General features: G+C 37.6%; 2 protein-coding genes and 1 pseudogene across 2 annotated transcripts; 2 read left to right on the forward strand and 1 right to left on the reverse strand.

The window, feature by feature from the left end:
* Positions 1 to 1,491: 1,491 nt before the first annotated feature.
* Positions 1,492 to 4,979, reverse strand: LOC140858613 (putative calcium-transporting ATPase 13, plasma membrane-type; annotated as a pseudogene).
* Positions 4,980 to 15,641: 10,662 nt separating this feature from the next.
* LOC105046610 (uncharacterized) lies at positions 15,642 to 18,428 on the forward strand. The gene is made up of 5 exons (XM_073260131.1): positions 15,642 to 15,780; positions 15,854 to 15,973; positions 16,058 to 16,269; positions 16,713 to 18,265; positions 18,381 to 18,428. The coding sequence occupies exons 3-5, from the start codon at positions 16,197 to 16,199 to the stop codon at positions 18,426 to 18,428; spliced, it is 1,674 nt and encodes a 557-aa protein (XP_073116232.1). The 5' UTR covers positions 15,642 to 15,780; positions 15,854 to 15,973; positions 16,058 to 16,196.
* A 47-nt stretch (positions 18,429 to 18,475) lies between these two features.
* LOC140858848 (uncharacterized) lies at positions 18,476 to 19,366 on the forward strand. Its single transcript, XM_073260132.1, has one exon. It carries the CDS (start codon positions 18,476 to 18,478, stop codon positions 19,364 to 19,366), a length of 891 nt encoding a protein of 296 aa, XP_073116233.1.
* The last annotated feature ends 72 nt before the right edge of the window (positions 19,367 to 19,438 follow it).

Below are 19,438 nucleotides of genomic sequence, written 5' to 3' on the forward strand. Positions count from 1 at the left end.
GGGGGAGAGAGGTCAAAGTGGCATGAGAAAGGAAGAGAGAGGTGGGATATGCAAATCATTAAAGGAAGAAAATATATGCCATAATTACTCTTATTTTTTGATGTGTCTTTTTAGGATATAAAAAATAAATTAATGTGGCGTTTAAACATAAGATGTGGATGGATGGGGTTGGGATGGGGTATTAAAAAGTAAATAAAATAATTAATAAAAAAAGAAGGAGAGAGAGGAGAAAGGTCAAAGTGCTATGAATAGAGAGAAAAGAAGAGAAAGATAGGACTGAGTCATTAAAGAAAAAAATATAGATCATAATTATTTTTTGATGTGATTTTTTTTTTAATCATTTATTTCTTCAAAATTTTATATAAGATATGAGTCAATTTATAAAATTAGTGAGATTTGATTTTTTTTTTATTAATATAATATATATATGTGCCTAATATTAGAGGATCAATTTTGATTTTTTTCACTAATCAATATAACTTTTCCTATTAATATATATATATATATATGGGATCGATTTTTTTGTGAGCTCAATTGATCCTACATTTTTTTCACATGCATCCACCAATGGGATGGACTGAATTGGCTTGAGTCAACCCAGGTCTAAATAGACAAATTTGAGTTCAGAAGACTAATGCACCATAAGCATGGTTGCAATTTGGATGTTGATGGCTTTCCCTTCATTTGGATCAGAAGAAGTGGTTGCAACTTTGGTAGGTTGAGTCAAGTCAACAAACAAAGCTGTCCTGATATCTTGTTTTTATTTTCCTGGAAACTTGCAACAATTGGACAACTACTACTTTTCTTGATTCTTAGACCAATTGTTTATCCAACATGACCTTGGCTTCTTACTCACAAACAATATTGGAGATTATCTAAGAACTTTGGTATTCTTTCTTGATGACAGATGAATGCCCTAGCCTTTTCCAGACTACTAACAATCATCTGTTTAGATGTTGCAATACATATATATAGTCTCTATCAAGGGATTTGGAGGTTTGTCTTTCCGGTGGGGAGTTGGTAGCAAGCTTTTGCTTCCTGGTTGCCAACAAAGTATCACTTTTGACACTAGGGGATGCCATGCACAAAGCATATTTAATTAACAATAAATAAAGCCAAATCGGACAAGAACATAATCAAATGCTATCCGGCTCATTCTTACTGGGTCAAACCTGCATCAAAATCATAACCTAGCATCCACCAACTCTAGTTTAAGTCATGCCTGACCTTGACTCATTCGATCCATTTGCATCTCCTAGCTTTTATTTCTTTTTTCCAATCACCTTTTTTTTTTTTTTTTTTTGATATAGTTTGCACATACCCTTTTATTTCATCTTCCTTGCACACAAGCTAAACGACAAGTTCTCAGCAAATCCATCAAGTTCGGAATAATATAAGTTTCATGAATCATTGATACATACATCAAAACAGAGATGACATGAATACATCTACCTTAAGAATCAAAACAACACCATAACACCTTGAGAGAGAAATCCTAACGATCAAGAAGGCCACAAACTTCTAATTGGAAACAGGTATGCATTTGGCAACCCAACCAATCGGCCATGAGAGCATTGCAATTCCACAGCAAAAGTTCCACTGGCCCCAATTTAACCTTGTTGTGCTTGCAAATCTATTTAAAACCTCCACCATCACCACCTGAAGGATCAGAGTAAATGCCACTATCCCTAAGAAGAGCCAATTCTTGTGTATCCCTTCAAACACATTCTTCTTCTCCAGCTTTCTTGCATTAACTCATTAAATATTTGGCAAAGAACAAAAGTATTAAAGATCAGTGTGTTCTTGACCCTCTCATTGACTCCAAAAATTGATCTTCCCTTCAGCTGCAGCACCAACAAAACAATTATCTGAAACAGAGCTTGGGCAATGAGATTCCTCCACATAACCCATGTTATAAGTGGCTCGATCCGACCTATAGGAGGTTTCTTCATCAACTCCTGTGTTGGTCTTTCGGTGGCTAATGCCAGAGCTCCCAATGTGTCCATAATTAAGTTCACCCACAGAAGCTGCACGGTTGTTAGAGGAACTTTGCCAGAGGAAATCGCCGCAATACAATTGATCACAAGCGCGACGACGTTAACCGTTAGCTGGAATTGGATGAACTTTTGAATGTTATTATAAACACTCCTTCCCCATCTCAAAACTGTCACAATTGAATGGAAGTTATCATCCAAGATGACAATGTCTGAGCTCTCCTTTGCCACAGTAGTCCCTTGGATCCCCATAGCTAATCCAACATCAGCTTCCTTCAGTGCAGGGGCATCATTGGTGCCATCACCAGTGACTGCAACAACATGACCCTTTTGTTTTAAGCACTGCACCATTAAGAGTTTATCGAAAGGTGAGGATCTCGCCATCACACGAATCCTACCGACCTTTTCTAACCTTTCCTGCATCGAGTAATTTCGAAATTCTTGTCCTTCTACTACTGCTCCATCTATATTAGCATCGTCAGGTGTAAGTATTCCACATTCAAAAGCAATGGCTTTTGCTGTGAAGATATTGTCACCAGTTATCATTTTAACATCTACACCAGCTAATTTGCAACCTTTGACCGCCGATCTCACCCTCGGACGGCATGGATCCTTTAGACCAATTAATCCTAATAATGTTAATTCATTTTCTTCAAGTCTATGGGTATTATTTTCTTCAGAAATCTTGTTATCTTCTCTTATCACTTGTTTGCAAGCAAAAGCAATGCATCTAAGACTACATGCTGCCATACCTTCTATTATTTGTTCTAGCTTTGATCTTTTCTCTGCATCAATTGCTTTGACTGTACCATCACTCTCATAATAACTCGAACACCTGGCAAGAATCATCTCGGCTGCTCCTTTCCAATGTTGTATGGTAGTCTTCTCTTCATCTTCCTTCCGGACAACAACTCCACTGCGCTTCCTCTCCGAATTGAAAGCCTCAACATGAAGGATGGTGCAGCTCTGCTTCAATTCATCAAATTCTAATCCCAACTCCATCACTGCCCAAGAAAGAATGGCCTTCTCGGTTGGGCTACCAGTAAACTCTGGCTCTGATGCCAAGTTCGGCTTATAGACAGACCCTGCCGTGTTGAAGGCCACTCCTTGGTGAAGCAACTCGAGAATGCTTCTTGCCACAAACCCAACACCACTTACAACTTGTTGTTCTCCAACCCAAAACTGGACAACCTTCATCTGATTTAAGGTTAAGGTGCCCGTCTTGTCTGTGCAAATGGTGGTGGTCGAACCCATGGTCTCACAAGCCGAAAGCTTCCGGACCATAGCTTGATCCTCCATCATCCTTTTCATGGAGTAAGCTAGAGTTAGTGTCACCGCCAGAGGCAAACCTTCTGGGATTGCCACAACTATGATGGTAACTGCAGCTGATATATTATTGACCATATCATTCATCACATCGTCAAATGTCGCTGTTCTTCTGTTGAATTCTTTCTGCCCGTTATCATCCTTGGTGCCCCCGGTGAAGTAACGGATGGAGAGCACTGCAAGGACAATGCAGGCAATTGTCACACCGATCTTCCCGATGCTTGAGGTTAGCTTCTGGAGTCTTTCTTGCAATGGCGTTCGCTCATCGGTGTCGCGGCTGATCGAGCTCATCATTTCACCCCAAGCAGTATTCATGCCGACGGAGGTGATAAGAATGCGAGCGTAACCATCGACCACCTTGACTCCAGCAGTGAGGAAGGGGTTTCTATCACCATCGATTTCTACGTGGTTGCTCTCCCCTGTCATGCTCGACTCGTCAACACGCAACGAATGGCCATCCAAGAAGAGCCCATCGGCCGGGACTTGATCACCGATCTTGAGGCAGACGACGTCCCCGACTACAACATCGAAGATGGATACATCTTGACGACGGCCACCTCTGATAACAGTAGCCTCGATGACATATGATTCAGCCGAGAGCTTGCGGAACCTACGGTCTTGGTTGAAGTTGCTGAAGGCTGAAACAATGACTACCAAAAATATGGCAAGAAATATACTCATGCCATCATACCATCCATCCTTGATGCCATGTATTTTGATACCGAAGGCGAGAGAGAGCACAGCACAGCCAGCAAGAATGAGAAGAAAAGCATCGTTGATCGCATCGAGAATGAACAGAAGGAACCCCTTTGGGATTGGCTGAATGTAGGTGTTCGATCCAAAAGTTTCACGCCTGAGTTGGAGATCTTCATGGTTGCCCAGAATTCCAGTGTCTACATCAGAAGCCAGCACGGCAGCAAGACCGCGGACGCCTCCGAGAAGTCGGAGATCGTCGAGGCTCTTCTCCTTCACTAGATTCATCAAGCGTCCCATGTCCACATGAGAGAATGGTGTCTCCTCGCTGCTGCTTCCATCTTCATCATGGAAGGATTGCATATTGATTGCAGTGAAGGAAGGGCTTCGGAGAACTCCGACGAGAGCCCTCCGAGGGAGAGCTCGCATTGCCCGGCAAGAGAGGATGACGACGCAGGCGATGCGCCATCTCTTGCGAAGGGCAGCGGCAGGGCGTGAAGCATTGAGGAGGGAAGCAATGGAATCCATGGAGGAGTTAGGTGGTGTATGCTGTAGTGTTTTAGAAGTGCCGGTCGTAGGGTTTTCTTGCGTGGTGTCCTATGGACGTTGGCTTAATAAATAGAGTGTTAGCTAAAAAACAGAGTACCAAAACAAACCCTGGTCTGCTGACGTCATAAGCCATGACGTAAGGATAGGGATAATGAGAAGCCTCAGGGAAAATGTGTGGCTTGTTGGGATGTTGAATTCTCTGCTCTGGTTTAATTTAGATTGACTTTTGCCTTCCTATTCTAGGGGCCTGTGAATATCGGATGATAGAATATTGGAAGTATCAGTCCGGAACATTTCATTGGCTCGAGGGATCCAAGTATTGGTATTGTTAAGATACGTGAGGGTAGCCCTGTCTCCCTCTCCATCAAGAAAAGTTGTAATTGAGTGGAGCAGTTTTGCATGAAAAGTTGTGCACGCTATCGTGATTGTGGAGTTAAGCAAATTGAAGTTCTTTACCAAAAAGAGAAAAGAAAAGTTGTGCACGCTATCGTGATTGTAGAGTTAAGCAAATTGAAGTTCTTTACCAAAAAAAAAAAAAAAAAAAAAAAAAAAAAAAAAAAAAAAAAAAAAAGAGCAAAGTGGAGTTTACATGAAAAATTCTATGCCCGGGTGTAAAAAAAAAAATTTAAATTTTTGCAAGCCCTTACTTTGTGAACAAACAGCGATGGATCTAAAAATTTTATTTTGCAGAATCAACATAATAAAACAAATGAAGAAATTATAAAAAAATAATAATAATAATCATAAAATATTATTTTTTAAAATAATAAAATTTATAAAAAATAATATATAATATCTTAAATATCTTTTATAATAAAATATTATAAAAAATCATAATAAATCTTAGATATTATTAAATATTAAAAATATAATGGCTAATCAAAAATTATTCTAATCATATATATTTCATATGAGTGAAAAAAAAGGAGAATGCAAAATAAATCAAAAATATTAAAAAAAAATAAAATAGACATATCTAATTCACGTTGCGAAGAGAAACAAGAAGAATATATGATTTTCTATTATATTTGGATTGATGAAATATTAAAAGGCAAATAGTGCAGTAATGAATAAAGAAAAAAAATGAGAGAGAAAAAAAAAAGATCAAAATAGCATTAGAGAGGGAGAGAGAGATGGCATATGTGAATCATTAAAGAGAGAGAGAATATAAATCATAATTATTTTTTCATCTTTTGATGTGATTCTTGTAAGATAAAAAAAATAAATTGATTTAGGGTTTAAATATAAGAGTTGGATAAATAAAGTTGAGATGGGATATTAAAAGATAAATAAAAAAATAATTAATAAAAAAAAAAGAAGGAGAGAGAGAGGGTGAGGGTCAAAGTGGTGTGAGAGATGAAGAGAAGAAGAGAGAGGTAGGACATGTGAGTCATCAATGATCCATTTCTTTATAGGAAAAAAATTTATCTGAAAATCTATATTTTTTTAGATAAATATTTTTCAGACAATATTTAGATAGAAAAATAATTTACTCATATTCTTTTATATATGAAAAAGTGACTTCAAAATTTATTATCCATGTTCTTTTGTATTACTATTTTCTTGGATAAACTGTTAAAATTTATCCATATTTTTCATAATATTATTTGTACTTTTTAGATTTGTAGAAGGTAGATGACTGAGTTATTGGGCATTGAATGATAGAGCATTGATAATGAGAATGGTATTTTAGAAATAAAACTAAATTCCTACTTTACTAGCTGATAGAAAAATAATTCAACCACCTCCTAGACGGATAAAATTTTCTATCCTCATTTCATGGATAAATGCTATCGTAGCTTACCTATCTTAAAAAGCATGAGAACTTGGATAAGTTAATTAATGAAAAATTGATCAACTTTCTCATGATATTTATCTACGAAAGAACGAGCCCTAAAGAGAAAGAATGTAGCTTATAATTACTTTTTTGATATGATCTTTTTTTATCTTTTATTTTTTAAAAATTTTATATAAGATATATGGCCAATTAATAAAACTAGTAGGTTAATTTTAACTTTTTTTATTAATATATACATATATCTAATATTTTTTTATTTTTTTTATAGAGTCAACTGACCCTACGTACTCACATGCATCCGCCAATGTGAACAACACATGCAAATTATGAGTCCTTTTTTTATGGAAAATAGAGAAAGTGAGGAACTTCCGTCAAGCTTTATTAAAAAAAATTATATACAAGAAGGATGGTGGGCAGGTAAGAGACAGCTTACGATAACTTTGGTGAGCATTACTCACAAGTCATGAGTTTGCACACACAAGCATTTTACTTGCAAATTGTAGGAAACTTTGATGAGCATATTGCCAACAAGGAATCCGAATTCACGTAAAAAAATTCTATATGCAAAAAAAATTAAGAGAAAATAATTCCTTTGGGCATCTTTTTTTCTATAAAAGAGGTCCATAAATAATGTGATATACCCACAAGGACATGATTAGATATAAGATGATTAATCCAAACTAGCTGGGACAAGATTGCGAAATTTTATTTGATGTCATAGTATAATTTTGGTGACATCATTTGCATGACAACACCAGCCCTGCGTCACCTTGTTTGCCAATGCATTAGTTGTTGACCAGGAATCCATGGCCTAAGTTGGAACAGAGTCTTCCCAACCACCTAAAGCTTTCAGTGTGCGTACGGCGCAAATCCACAAACCAAATCTGATCAATAGGAAGAGGCCATGTCAGCAAAAACAAATAATAAAGCATCTCCTATTTTGATTTTGTCACCCAAACGACCTCCAATATGTCTGACTCGATCTGCTTCCCATTTTTAAGTCTCCTAGTCTTTGTCGATTTAGATACGGGCGTCACTAGGTTTCGTACCAAAAATAGAAAATGTTAGGAATCAGTGAGATATTAACAAAATAAAATAAGCACGGACTTAGACTTCGCGTTTACCAAAGAATATGTTCCTCGGAAGACTGGAGGAGGTATTGGGAGGAAATTTCATTGAAGTATTTATCCTTTTCATGTGAATGATGGAAGCAGTTCATCCAATCCAAACATTTCAATTACGGACATCATGAAATGATCCAGCACAAGCACTTCTTGCCGCGAAGTTTCCTCTTAGTGATCGCAAGTTGGTATTTGGAAACTCCCACTACATATAAATCTACAATGTTGACTCCAAGTCTTTGGGGAATATGCCTACTTGATTGGCTTGATCTACTTGGAGTTCTTTGTCTTTTTCTTTTTTTCCTCTGATGAGGTCAACATTAATATATGCATAACTCTGGTACATAGCTAAAATTCCACTAATTACAAAGAAAAAAGACAGAACCTAGGATAGTCTTTTATCAGATTCCCACAGTCGATCAAAATACGATATTTTTGGAAAGGCTGCTCATCTGATTTCATCAAACAACTTTAGATTATCGATATCAACTCATATTCTAGGTCTCATCAAAAAAATAAAAGAATCACATTACCCAGACAACTAATATTTTAGGACTTGCATGAGTTAGCCCACAAGACGGCTGTATGCTCCACTTTTAAATGCTCCACTTTCAAATGTATCTAAGATTGGCAAATCACACCCTGAATCCATTACTTGAGTTGGCCATGTGACATGGTTACATATTTTCTAGAGTAATTCATCATTTGAGTCAGCCACATAATAGGCAATGTGATAACCTATGTTGCCAAATTAACACTTTAGACTGAATACTTAAAGGCATTTGAGCCTAGCGTACTCCTTGAGGAAATGGAGTGTCCCTGAACTTCATCTATTAAGAAATTTGTCGATACATATTTTGGATTTTGATATTGATAAATATTTAAAAAAATTATAAGAGCATTTTTTTAATTTTAATTCAATTTCACTTGCACCTCTGTACTTTAAAAAAATATCAAACTAATCCTTCTAGATATGTTTCAATATGGTCCAATCATTCACCTATCAATAAATAGTATTAACTTTCTCTTTCAATCAATAGAAATACTCCTCACTCATGGATAGATTTAGAGAAGAAAGATGATGAAAAAGAGAACTGGATGATAAGGAAAGAGAGGAGAAGAAAGAGGCCACTAACGAATAGACATGGACACCAGGTTGAACCATCCATTACACGGCCTAACCAAGCACGAATTGGGCCGTGCCTAGCATGACCTATTGCTACAGTAACGGCTATGCCAAGCACGGCACATATAAAGGAGCCAAGCTAAGTTGAGAGTTTTACTGCCCACGGTCCAAGCTCGACACGGCCAATAAGGACCTAGGCTAGCACAATCCACAGACTAGGCATGGCCCATAAGGACCTGGGCTGGCACGACCCGTAGGCCAGGCATGGCCCGACCCACTTGCCAATCTGACCCGTTTAAGTAGTCCCCTAATCCCTATACATAGTCCCCTCCTCTTCCATTCTCACCACATCAATTCACCATTTTCTACCATATCCACTCCAATTCTCTCTTCTATTATTTTTTCTATTCAATTGCTAAAGTTCTCAACAATCTGCTACTTTTCTTTTTAATTTTTAGATATATTTTTTATATTAGTCATGGCAATTTCTAATGATAGTAATATTTCTAAATTCATGTCATATTCAGAAAATGAAGTCAATTTTAATAAAATTAAAATTCGACGAGAGGATGCATCAACGTAGAATTTTAAGCAAATAAAACCATACAATTACGAAGAAGATTTTCTTCAGGATGAGATTTTAGAAAATTGTATCCCAAAAAAACGTGCTCCTACTAGAAAAAGAAAAATTTCAGTCAAACGAGACTGACCTCCTAGTTGTGGTCCTCGTGCAAAATAAAATTCTCATCATATTTCTCAATCATTTGCTCTTTTTAATAATTCTAAGAAATAAATTTATTTTCATGCTTTTAATTTTGAAGAAATTCATCGTTTATTGATTTTTTTTAATTTTTTTTATTTTTTTATTTTAACATGCATTAATATTATAAATATTAATGGATTGAAGATACAATTTTCTCATCAAGTATACGGGCCAACAGGCACGACCTACCACCCTTAGGCCTAGGGCCATACCAGGCTAGGGGTTTTGTTTAAATGGATCGTGCCAGACACGGCCCATTTACTACATGGGTCGTGCTTGGCACGACCCATTAAACCTTCAACCTGATGGACCTGGGCCATGCCGTGTTAGGCAAGGCCCATTGCCCATCTTTACCAGCGAAGAATAGATTAGAGAGGAGGAGGAGGACAAGGAGGCGAAAAGGATGGAAAGAAAGGAGGGGGGAAAAATAAATTGCCACTGAAAGGGATGAAGATAGAGGAGGCAGCCTTGGAAGGGGATGGTTTATAGATAGCTTGAAGGAGGAAGAGAAAAGAGAGACAATGAAAGAATGAGTGGAGATCAAGGGAGCCGCCATGAAAGAAGAGAAATAGATGAGAAAGAGAAAGGGAAGGATGAGTTGCCGGTGAAAAAGGATGGATGTGGAGGGGGTCATCATAAAGAGATAGGACTGATGCATGAGTTTAGAAGAGAAAAAGAATTATGAGAAAAAAGAAGAGGAGAAAGGCTACTAACAAAGAATAGATTGAAGGAGAAGGACAAGAAGGAGACAAGAATGGAGAGAAGGAGAAAGAGAAAGATGGATTGTCGACGAAAAGAAATGAAGGTAGAGGGTCCATCATGGAGGGAGATGGCTTATAGACGGCTTGGAGGAGGATGAGAAGAAAAAAAAGATAGTGGATGAATGGGTAAAGATGGAGGGGACCACCATAGAGGAAGAAAAATGAGTGAGGAGGAAGGAGAGAAGGAAAGAAAAGACAAGAGGAAGGACAAAGAGAGATGCCGGTGACAAAGGAAGAGGGGATCAATAGAAGATGTAAGAGAAAAGAGGAAAGGAGAAAATAGAGATAAAAATATTTTTATTATTTTATAAAATAATGATATTATGTGATGGTCACGTAATATTATTTTATTAATGAAGATAGACAGTTGAACCACATTGAAATATATTGATAACTAGAAAGATCAATTTGATACTTTTTAAAATATAGAGAATGTAAGTAAAATTGGATTAAAGTTCAAGAAGTATTCTTATAATTTTTTCTAAAAATTCTTATTGAGCTTGTTTCTATCTAGCACAGTTTGTGAAGGTGTTACTTTGGCAAGTTGATATGATCTTTCATAGCCATTACACAAACTAAAATTTGAATGTCAAATTTGTAAGTGGATGATTAAAGAAATATAGGATAGGGTTATCAATTATGAGTTCAAATCTTTTTTGATTTGGGATTGAATTGGAGAGATCCAATTCAATAGTCATAGTTGCTCATATATGATTTGAGGGCCCTGATTATATGAACCCTGCACAATATAGAATGCAATGCATCACTTGTGCAATGTGAATCTTGTATAATCATGGTTGTCATACGATATGTAGATGACTATGATAAACGAAGTCGACCTCTAGAACTCGATCCTGAAGTGGATAGGATATAGGACTCTAGCCTCTATTTTTTTCTAAACTACTTGCAATCTTTTCATTTTAAAAGAAAAAAATTTAACACTAAATAGAAGTGGTTACATTTTCCAACCTTTCAATTTTCACAACAATTATTATGCAAAAGAAATCTAAATCTAGAGTTAGCAAAATAAAGAAAGAGCATATAAGAGACAAATTTAGATAATTTAGCTTCCAACGTATATGATAATTAGAAAAAAATTCCTAATAGCAGAAGGATAAAAGAACAAGGAGAAAACTATAGTACAAATCCACCATCTTACCAACACTCAAAAGCCCCATATAAAAAAGGGAATCCCAAAACTTTGGGAGAAAAAGGGAAGAATATGCTGCAGGGATACCTAAAAAATTTGAAGGAACACTAACCACAAATTCTTAAATGGGATAATGATGTGACATCGGGCATAGCATGTTCGATGAATACTTTTGTGGAGGGGACCCACCAATTGGATCAAGTCCTCTCTTGGGGCATGCCCAAGATAACTCGGTGAAGTTGCACCAAATGCTAGCCTGAGACCTCAACCTCACCACCGACTCGACTAGTCATGCGAGGGAAGCCTGCGATAGAGATCCACGACTAACAATTTTATTCTGAAGGTTAGCGAGCAAAGTTCCTCCCTTAATAAATGTTTAGAATGTGACCCAACGTCTAAAGAATCAGGCCTAGCAAACTTACAGATTCTGGCTAACAATCTATGGGCTCAACCTCCATATAAAAGAGGTACGAAAGAGATCCTCAGTTAAGCAAGCTCAATTAGGAGGAGGAGAATACTCTACTCTTCCATGTGCTTTTTTTTTTTCTCTATTATTTTCGAGCTCCGACTAACTTAAGCATCAAAAAGTCTCCTACCAGAATACTTTCAGTGAGCGTAGACTTTTCTTATAGATTTTTTTGGCATCTCATATCTCAAACAACATCCAGCCCTCGTCATATCAACATCCTTCTAAAGTCTTGCAGCAACAGATAGCATATCAAGCCTTATTTGATTTATTGGGAGGCTAATATACTTAATTCCCTTTCGGCCTCAAGTCAAGGGGGAGAAGCAGATCTAAATGAGAAAAGGCAATCTATTTGCCTACCTACCGAAGTCTTTCTTTAGAAAGCAAGGAGCCTCCCCTCAAACCCTCGACACCTCATAATGGGCCAAAGCCCGTGAGTTGGTAGTCAAGAAGAGGCCCTTTTTGCTGGTCTATGCTCTAAATGCAAGACACCATGACAACCATCCTAATTAGATTTCTCTTTTGGAGATTTAAATCATGCTAAACTTCAATAGCAAAAGATAAAAACATTGTTGGATTAAGAAGAAGTTCAAGAAGAAAATTTGCTTAAGTGGGGATTTCCATAATTTCTTGCATAGGAGTAACCTCATGTCCTCCAAAATCCAAAATCAAAAAAAAAAAATTACAGATCTTGGCAAAACTTATCTAAATTAAGAATATAATGTATCCTGTAAAAATATTAAATAACTTTGTAAGATAAATATGTTCACATCTAATCCATATTAAAATTTGTCTAATATTTAAAAATCTTAAATAGCAGCAATCATGCATTTACATGTGTTTTACAACTATTAAATATATAAATAATAAATAAATCACATAAGATACCATAAAATAGAGCCCATGGGGCAGAACTTGGGCCAGAGGACCCTCTCAAGCTAGGTTGAGCAATGAAGCAATTAAATTAGATATAAAATTTTGCTTCTTAAATTTTAACACAGTCTTATAAGGAAAACATCCTGAGATGATAAAAACATGACACAATTCTCTGTTTATTTTTGAGAAACAAGGTCACAAGAAATTGGCTTTTCATATGAGCAATTCCTATTTGTGATAGAGATACGAAGGGAAAAGAATTAAGCAACCATTTGGCTGGCCAAGTTAAACTGACAAAATAACCACAGGACAGGGCCTGATTATGCTCCTATTCCTCCAAATGGCCCAACTTCTTGCTGGGAGATAGTGGCTCAGTCAATATATCAAGATGATGGTTGTCTTTGGAAACTTCATCAAACAAGAAAGGTGAAATATAGTTAACCCTCTCTCTCTCTCTTGGGCTGGAAATGGGCCAGGCTGGGCCAGACCAGGCCATACCCCTACCCAAGCCTGGCACAAAATATTTTTTGGGGCTTTGGGCCGGGCCTAGGACTGAAAATATTTTAAAATTTAAGATCCAAGCCCAAGCCCAGCTCGAACCCAATCAGGCCAGCCCAACCCCTGACTCTCCTCCCCCTGCTCTTCTCTTCCTCGTTTGCTCCACCCAAACCCTATATCTCCTCCCATTCTCCCTTCGCACCAAAAGTGCTACCGCCGTTGGATCAGACAAGGGAAGATCATCGTCGGAGCGGGAAATGTCACTGTAGCTGGAGATGGGGTGCTAACAGCCATCATGGCAGTAGCGTCATAATTGTCAGTCGAGCCATCCTCCCCCTTCACTGTGAGTACTCAACCCAACCATCATTATCAAGGCCTACCTTGTCGTCCTCGCCGCTGCAACCCCCCCCGCAACCCACCTTGTCTACCACGTCTGCCTCCCAAGCCCGGCCTGAATTATTGCGGGCCTAGCCTAAAAGCCGGCCCGAAGTTGGCCCGATCCGATGAGCCTCAGGCTGGCCCAACCCAATTCAGCCCTACTCTCTCTCTCCTCTCCTCTCTCTCTCTCGCCGCGCGGCCTGAATTATTGCGGGCCTCGGGCTACCCCGCCCCCCCCACAAAAACAATTTGTTCCTCACTTTCCCTACATCTCAGTGATCTTCAAACTCCAATAAACATCTGAAATAAAGGTTTTCTTTTAGGGGGATATCAGAAATAAAGTCAAACCCAAGAATAAAGGTATGTTAAGAGGGGTTTGGGGTAGACTGGTAGTTCGTGTTAGCTATAAACAGGTTAGCTATCTTATAACGAAACAGAGCCTTGAAGATAGAATGTCTGACATATACTATTTGGCCAGCATCAGTCCATAACCAGTAAATTCATATGAATACTATCAATATCTGCCACATTCTAAGTGAATCTTTCGTTGAGGATTAGGTAGTCACATACTGGAAATTTTTCTTGTGAAACTATAGATGTTCGCCGTTCTGCTTTGGGTTGGGCTAATAGGCCGAGGTTTTCCAAATCATTTGCTATGCATAGGCCCGGTTCATAGAGGAAAGAAATTCCAGGAGTTTGGCAAACAAGAAATGGCAGAAAATATTCAAATAAAAATTTGAGCATCATTTTATTCTCATATTTCTATGTATCCAAACAAGCTCTTAGGATGAAAAATCACATAGAATAAGAAGAGAGAAGCAAAACATGGAAGACGAAAAGAAGAGTGGGTAAGAGACCAACAAGAGACTTTATAAATTTTTGTCGATATGGTATGGTCCTTAACTTTAGACCCTTCAAATGTTGGTCATGATGCAATTTCTAAACCTTCGATTAAGTTCGTAGCTCATGGGATATGATTTCTACCAAATGCCCAATCCTATGTAAAATATCAAACCCAAGTTCAGCCCCAATCTACCACCCTTCTGCACTTCTAAGTTTAACCATATCACTAGTAGTTTGCTTATGTATCCCTAGTAAAACCAAAATAAATAAATAAATAAACAAAATGGTCGGATTGCAACCTAAACAAATAGTTAGGTGCCAGCAGAAAGATGTCAATCTTATTTAACTAAACATACAACAATAGTTCATTCATGCTTTTAACAAGCAAGCAATCCTAGGTGTAAATTTTATTTTCCTTAATGGTATGCCATGCCATAAAAACAGTAAAGGTCGAACATTTTAGATCTCAACCAAAATGGATTGGTAAGACTTGATTGGTAGATCATAATATTTTATTACTGGTTGGCAGAAAAACTGGCTGCGTACTAGAAAGAAGCAGGTGCAAGATGCAAAGTGATGGTAATCATGCCAACGTCTAGTATTTTAGAAAAAGTGGGGTGGTGGAAATCCACTACCACTCTGGGGGAAAGAGATATAAAGAACAGAGGGGTCCCTTCTTAGTCACTTTAGAATACACAAGAATGTTGAACTCCATAGAGCCATGATTAGATTAGAAGTAAAGAACCCAAGGCTCTAGGCCTCCTCAATGCACCTAGCATTATCTTTTTCACCAAGAAACCTTGAAAGAATGGAAGTATGGTTTTCTAAAGATCCAGGCCTTCTCCTCTTGGGATCAGCTCCATTGCTGGCGCCGAAAGCTATTCAGCATTAACAGCTGGTATTACATGATCAAACATTTGAGGTCCATGGAACCAACCAGAGTTAAATTGGGTCCCACCAAGGACTCTTTCCAAATCACAGTCAAGATAGATCTTGATCTCGGCAAGAACAGTGGCTTAAATTTTTCAAAGAAAGACATCTAGTACTGATTACATATACTACCAGATAAAGTTATCTTAGCTGTTTTCTGGTCTGTATATAAGCCTTTTGTTAATGCCCACCAAATTGATGGCTCCTAAGGTGCTTGTCACTTGTGCTTGAAGCAATAGTCTTGGTTTAGCATCAAGTATAGCCCCCTGGCTTTTGCGCAGAACTCCGCTGGCTGCTCAGTCTTTATAGCTACCTTAAGGGTGCAGACCATCATCATGGTATGGAGTTCATTGCCCTTTTCCATGTCATTTTAATGCTCAATCTTGGGAAACTCTCTTAAGCACATTAGGGCCATAGTCACTGACCATTGTCCTTAAAATTGTAGAGTTTGGATCAATAGGTACTATGGGTAATGAGATGGGAAACTCAAATGTAACTGGTCTGCATGGTATGTTTTTCTGTTGGCTTCTATACTGATTAGCATCAAGTTTTGTGTGGTTACTTTTTTATATATTTTAAAGGTTCAGCGACAGAGCAAGACAATACCGAAGCTATGAAGGAATCTTCAAACTCTTTGGTTATGTCGAATAATGTAGATGGCCTGAAAGGAGCAATTGATGATCTTGCAGATGGTAAGCAAGGTAAGTTTCTATTGCATTTGAAGGTAATTAGCTTCAGTGTCTTAAATGTTGATTAATCCTAGTTCGAATTTCTTTTCTTTTAAGCTGCTGAGCAACATGATTCTGAGGATGTAGCAACTTGCAAAACTCCGAAAGCTGTGATCATGTCAAATAATGTCAATGATTCAAAGAGCCAGGATCCATCAACTTGTCGGTAGAATTTAACAAGTTGCATGAAAAGCACATGGTATCAACTTATGATGACTCATCAGCAACAGATGATAATCTGATTCAGAAACAGATGTCTGAAGGAAGAGGTTAGTATTCATTGTGATTCGACCATCATTCTTTTGTGATTTCTTTTCATGAAAAAATGCTTTACTAGAATTAGTAGTGTTGCTGGATGAATCAAATACTGCTAAACTAGAATAGTGTTTGTAAGTTTGTTTACTTCTTGCTCGTATCTCTACTTATATAGGTACATATAATTGATTAATTGATTGGACTTTTTTTACCAAGATATGCTATAGGATTATGTACATGTAGTTGAGAAACAAAAAATGGGCAGATCATATAGGAAGTCATCAAGATCTAAAAATGATGCTTGCCATGTTGGACTGTCATACATAGAATTGACAAACAGCTGATAAAATGTCTGGTTATATAGAAAGAAGTTTATAATAGAAGTAAAATTAATACATTATTCAATAATATATGTATTTCTGGGCACCTTTTTATGTGTGGAATTTGATTGCAACAGAGGAGGAACAGATCAAGTCATCACTCAACACTTTGTCTAGAAATGGAGAAACATTAACAAACCTATCAGTAGATCTAAAGAACAATAAACAGGAGGAACCCACCAGTATGAGTTGTAAAGAATCCTTCGCAGGAGACATAATGGAGCAGAGGGCTAGCAATGAGGACAGTGCAGGATCTGATAGAAGGTGTGATGAATTAGAAAATGAAAGGGGTGAAAGAATGAATGAAGGCAGTGTCACCAAATCCGACCCAATATTAGATAATAATATAAAAGAAATTCCAGCAGATGAGAGTGGATCTTGTGGAGAGGGAGCTTTGATAAACAGTAATGTAGTTGAACAAAAATATGAAGAAAATAAAAGGCAACAACTTCCTGAATTTGATATAGTAGCAAATGAATCCACACCAGTGCAACAGAAAAATAGTTTGTCAAATGAATCAATCAACAGTGTTTATTTGGATGCTGCTGATTCTGAAATTAAAAGTTTGATCATAGAAGATGATCCAGAAGAGGTTGAAAAATCACCCGAGATGAACCCACAGATGAATGGCACGAGCCTAAATCTCACTGACGATGATGATTATAAGGGGACATTAGAAAAAGAAACAATGAAGGATGATATTGAAGGTGAGAGTATTGCTTCCCAACTTAGAGCCATAGATCCCAATCAAGAAGAAAAGCAGGAAAGCAGGGATGGCGGATCAGAAGAATCAGTGATTGAGCAGGCAGCTCAAATTGATGAGACAAAAAACATTAAGAGCACACAAGAAAAGCAACAAGATTACACATCAAGTTTGATGTCTAAGGAGCAAAATAAATATACAGAAGGAGAGATCAAGATAGTGGAAACAGGAACTATTGTTTCAGTTATAGATTATTCAGTCACAGATAACAAACATGAACAAATTACGGAACACAGCAATGAAGGATCATACAAGGAAAACACAGATAACAAACATGAACAAAATATGGAACCCAGCAATGAAGGATCATACAAGGAAAACAAGTTTGAGGACAACAAAAGCCATGAGAAAGCACTTTCTGAATTATCCTCATCTTTGCCAGATCCTGTTGCAACTTTGAGTATAGATATGGTGAACAAATCAGAAGATTTAAATGAAACACAAAAAAGTGAAGAACAGATAACCGTAGAATGTGAAGATTCAGATAGTGAAACCAATGCATTAAAAGATAATGACATCAATGGGAAAAGATTTTTCACATTGTCCTCAAATTTATTGGATCCTGTTGATACAGCTAGTAAAGAAATGATGAAGGAAACAGAAACAAGAAAAACGGCAGGAGAAAGTGAACTTCTCATTGATGATCAAATCAAAGATGATACAGCTAGTAAAGAAATGACGAAGGAAACAGAAACAAGAAAAACTGCAGGAGAAAGTGAACTTTTCACTGATGATCAAATCAAAGATGTGCCAGATGCAACCATGTCTGAGGAGGAACAAGCATATGAGATAAATTTAGAAACAGCACCACCTGCACCTCTAACAGAACCATCTGATGTGAATAATAACTTGATCCCGCCACATCTTGTTTCTCCAGACTGCTTTCAAGAATTTGAATGCAAACAAACTACAGAGGAATCTGAAACAGATATTAATATTGACTCCTTGAACAATGTTAATGAATGCCTTGACATCTGTTCAGGGCTCCCAAATCAAACTGATAAAACTACTGTCACGGTATTTGAGCTAGAAAATAAGGAGCAAATTCCATATGAGATAAATCCATCTATGAGCCAGATGAGGACTCAAGCAAATGAAGTTCCAAAATTTGAAAACAGTGAACCAGCTGAGGATTTTGCAATGCACTCTTGGAATGAAGAACAGGAATGCACTTCCATGAGCCATGCTGCTGTCCTTGTTTCAGCTTCCGATCTCAAAGAACTCGAAAGCCATGGAAGATTTGCCACTGAATCAAATCAAGAAAAGCACAATGGATGGACTGATGAAACTATGGAAGCTGGCTACTGTCTTGAAAAATCAATTGTAGAAAATGAAATTTCAGCATCACAGTCACAGAAAGGAGGCAGTGAGGAAATCCCACTACTTCTAGAAAGCATGAAGTGTCTCACAGATTTATCTGAATGTTATGAATATGGAGCCCCGGGGAACTCAGAGAATAATATTGGTGATCTAGGAGTCAAGACTGAAGTATCCAAGCAAAATTCTTTTCTATATCCTGATAAGACTGCTACAGGTGTTGTTTTGGGGTTTGAAAGAAGTGTTGCTGAAACTGATGAGAACATTACAAGATACCAAACCACTGCAAATCAAGAAATTATCAGCAAGATTGGTGCAGGAACTCAAGTTTCAATACTTGAAGCAAGCAGTGAAGAATCCGATAAAAGCCCACTTCTATTCCATAAAAAGCCCATGGAGTGCAAACCTCCAACATTGGAAAGAAGTGACTCCGGGAAGTTGAAAACACCACTTCTCAGCCTCATGAAAGAGGAAGCTTCTGATGTGAAGTCGCTGGAGAAAAAAGTAGTAGTCCCAAAAAAGGATGTAGATGAAGCATGGCAATCTCCCGCCAAGAAATTTGAGGCTACATCTCCCAGAGGGAGAGCGAAGCACAAGTCTAGATCATCCCTTTTCAGCAACTGCATGTGCTGCACAACAGCAATAAATTAAAGCTATTTTTATTTTCTTTTATCATTCTTTCTTATCTGTCCGTTGAGTTGAAGTTTTTGAGTTTATTGAGTG

The sequence above is a fragment of the Elaeis guineensis genome, chromosome 6 (assembly GCF_000442705.2).
Source record: "Elaeis guineensis isolate ETL-2024a chromosome 6, EG11, whole genome shotgun sequence".
In the NCBI taxonomy this organism is placed as follows: domain Eukaryota; kingdom Viridiplantae; phylum Streptophyta; class Magnoliopsida; order Arecales; family Arecaceae; genus Elaeis; species Elaeis guineensis.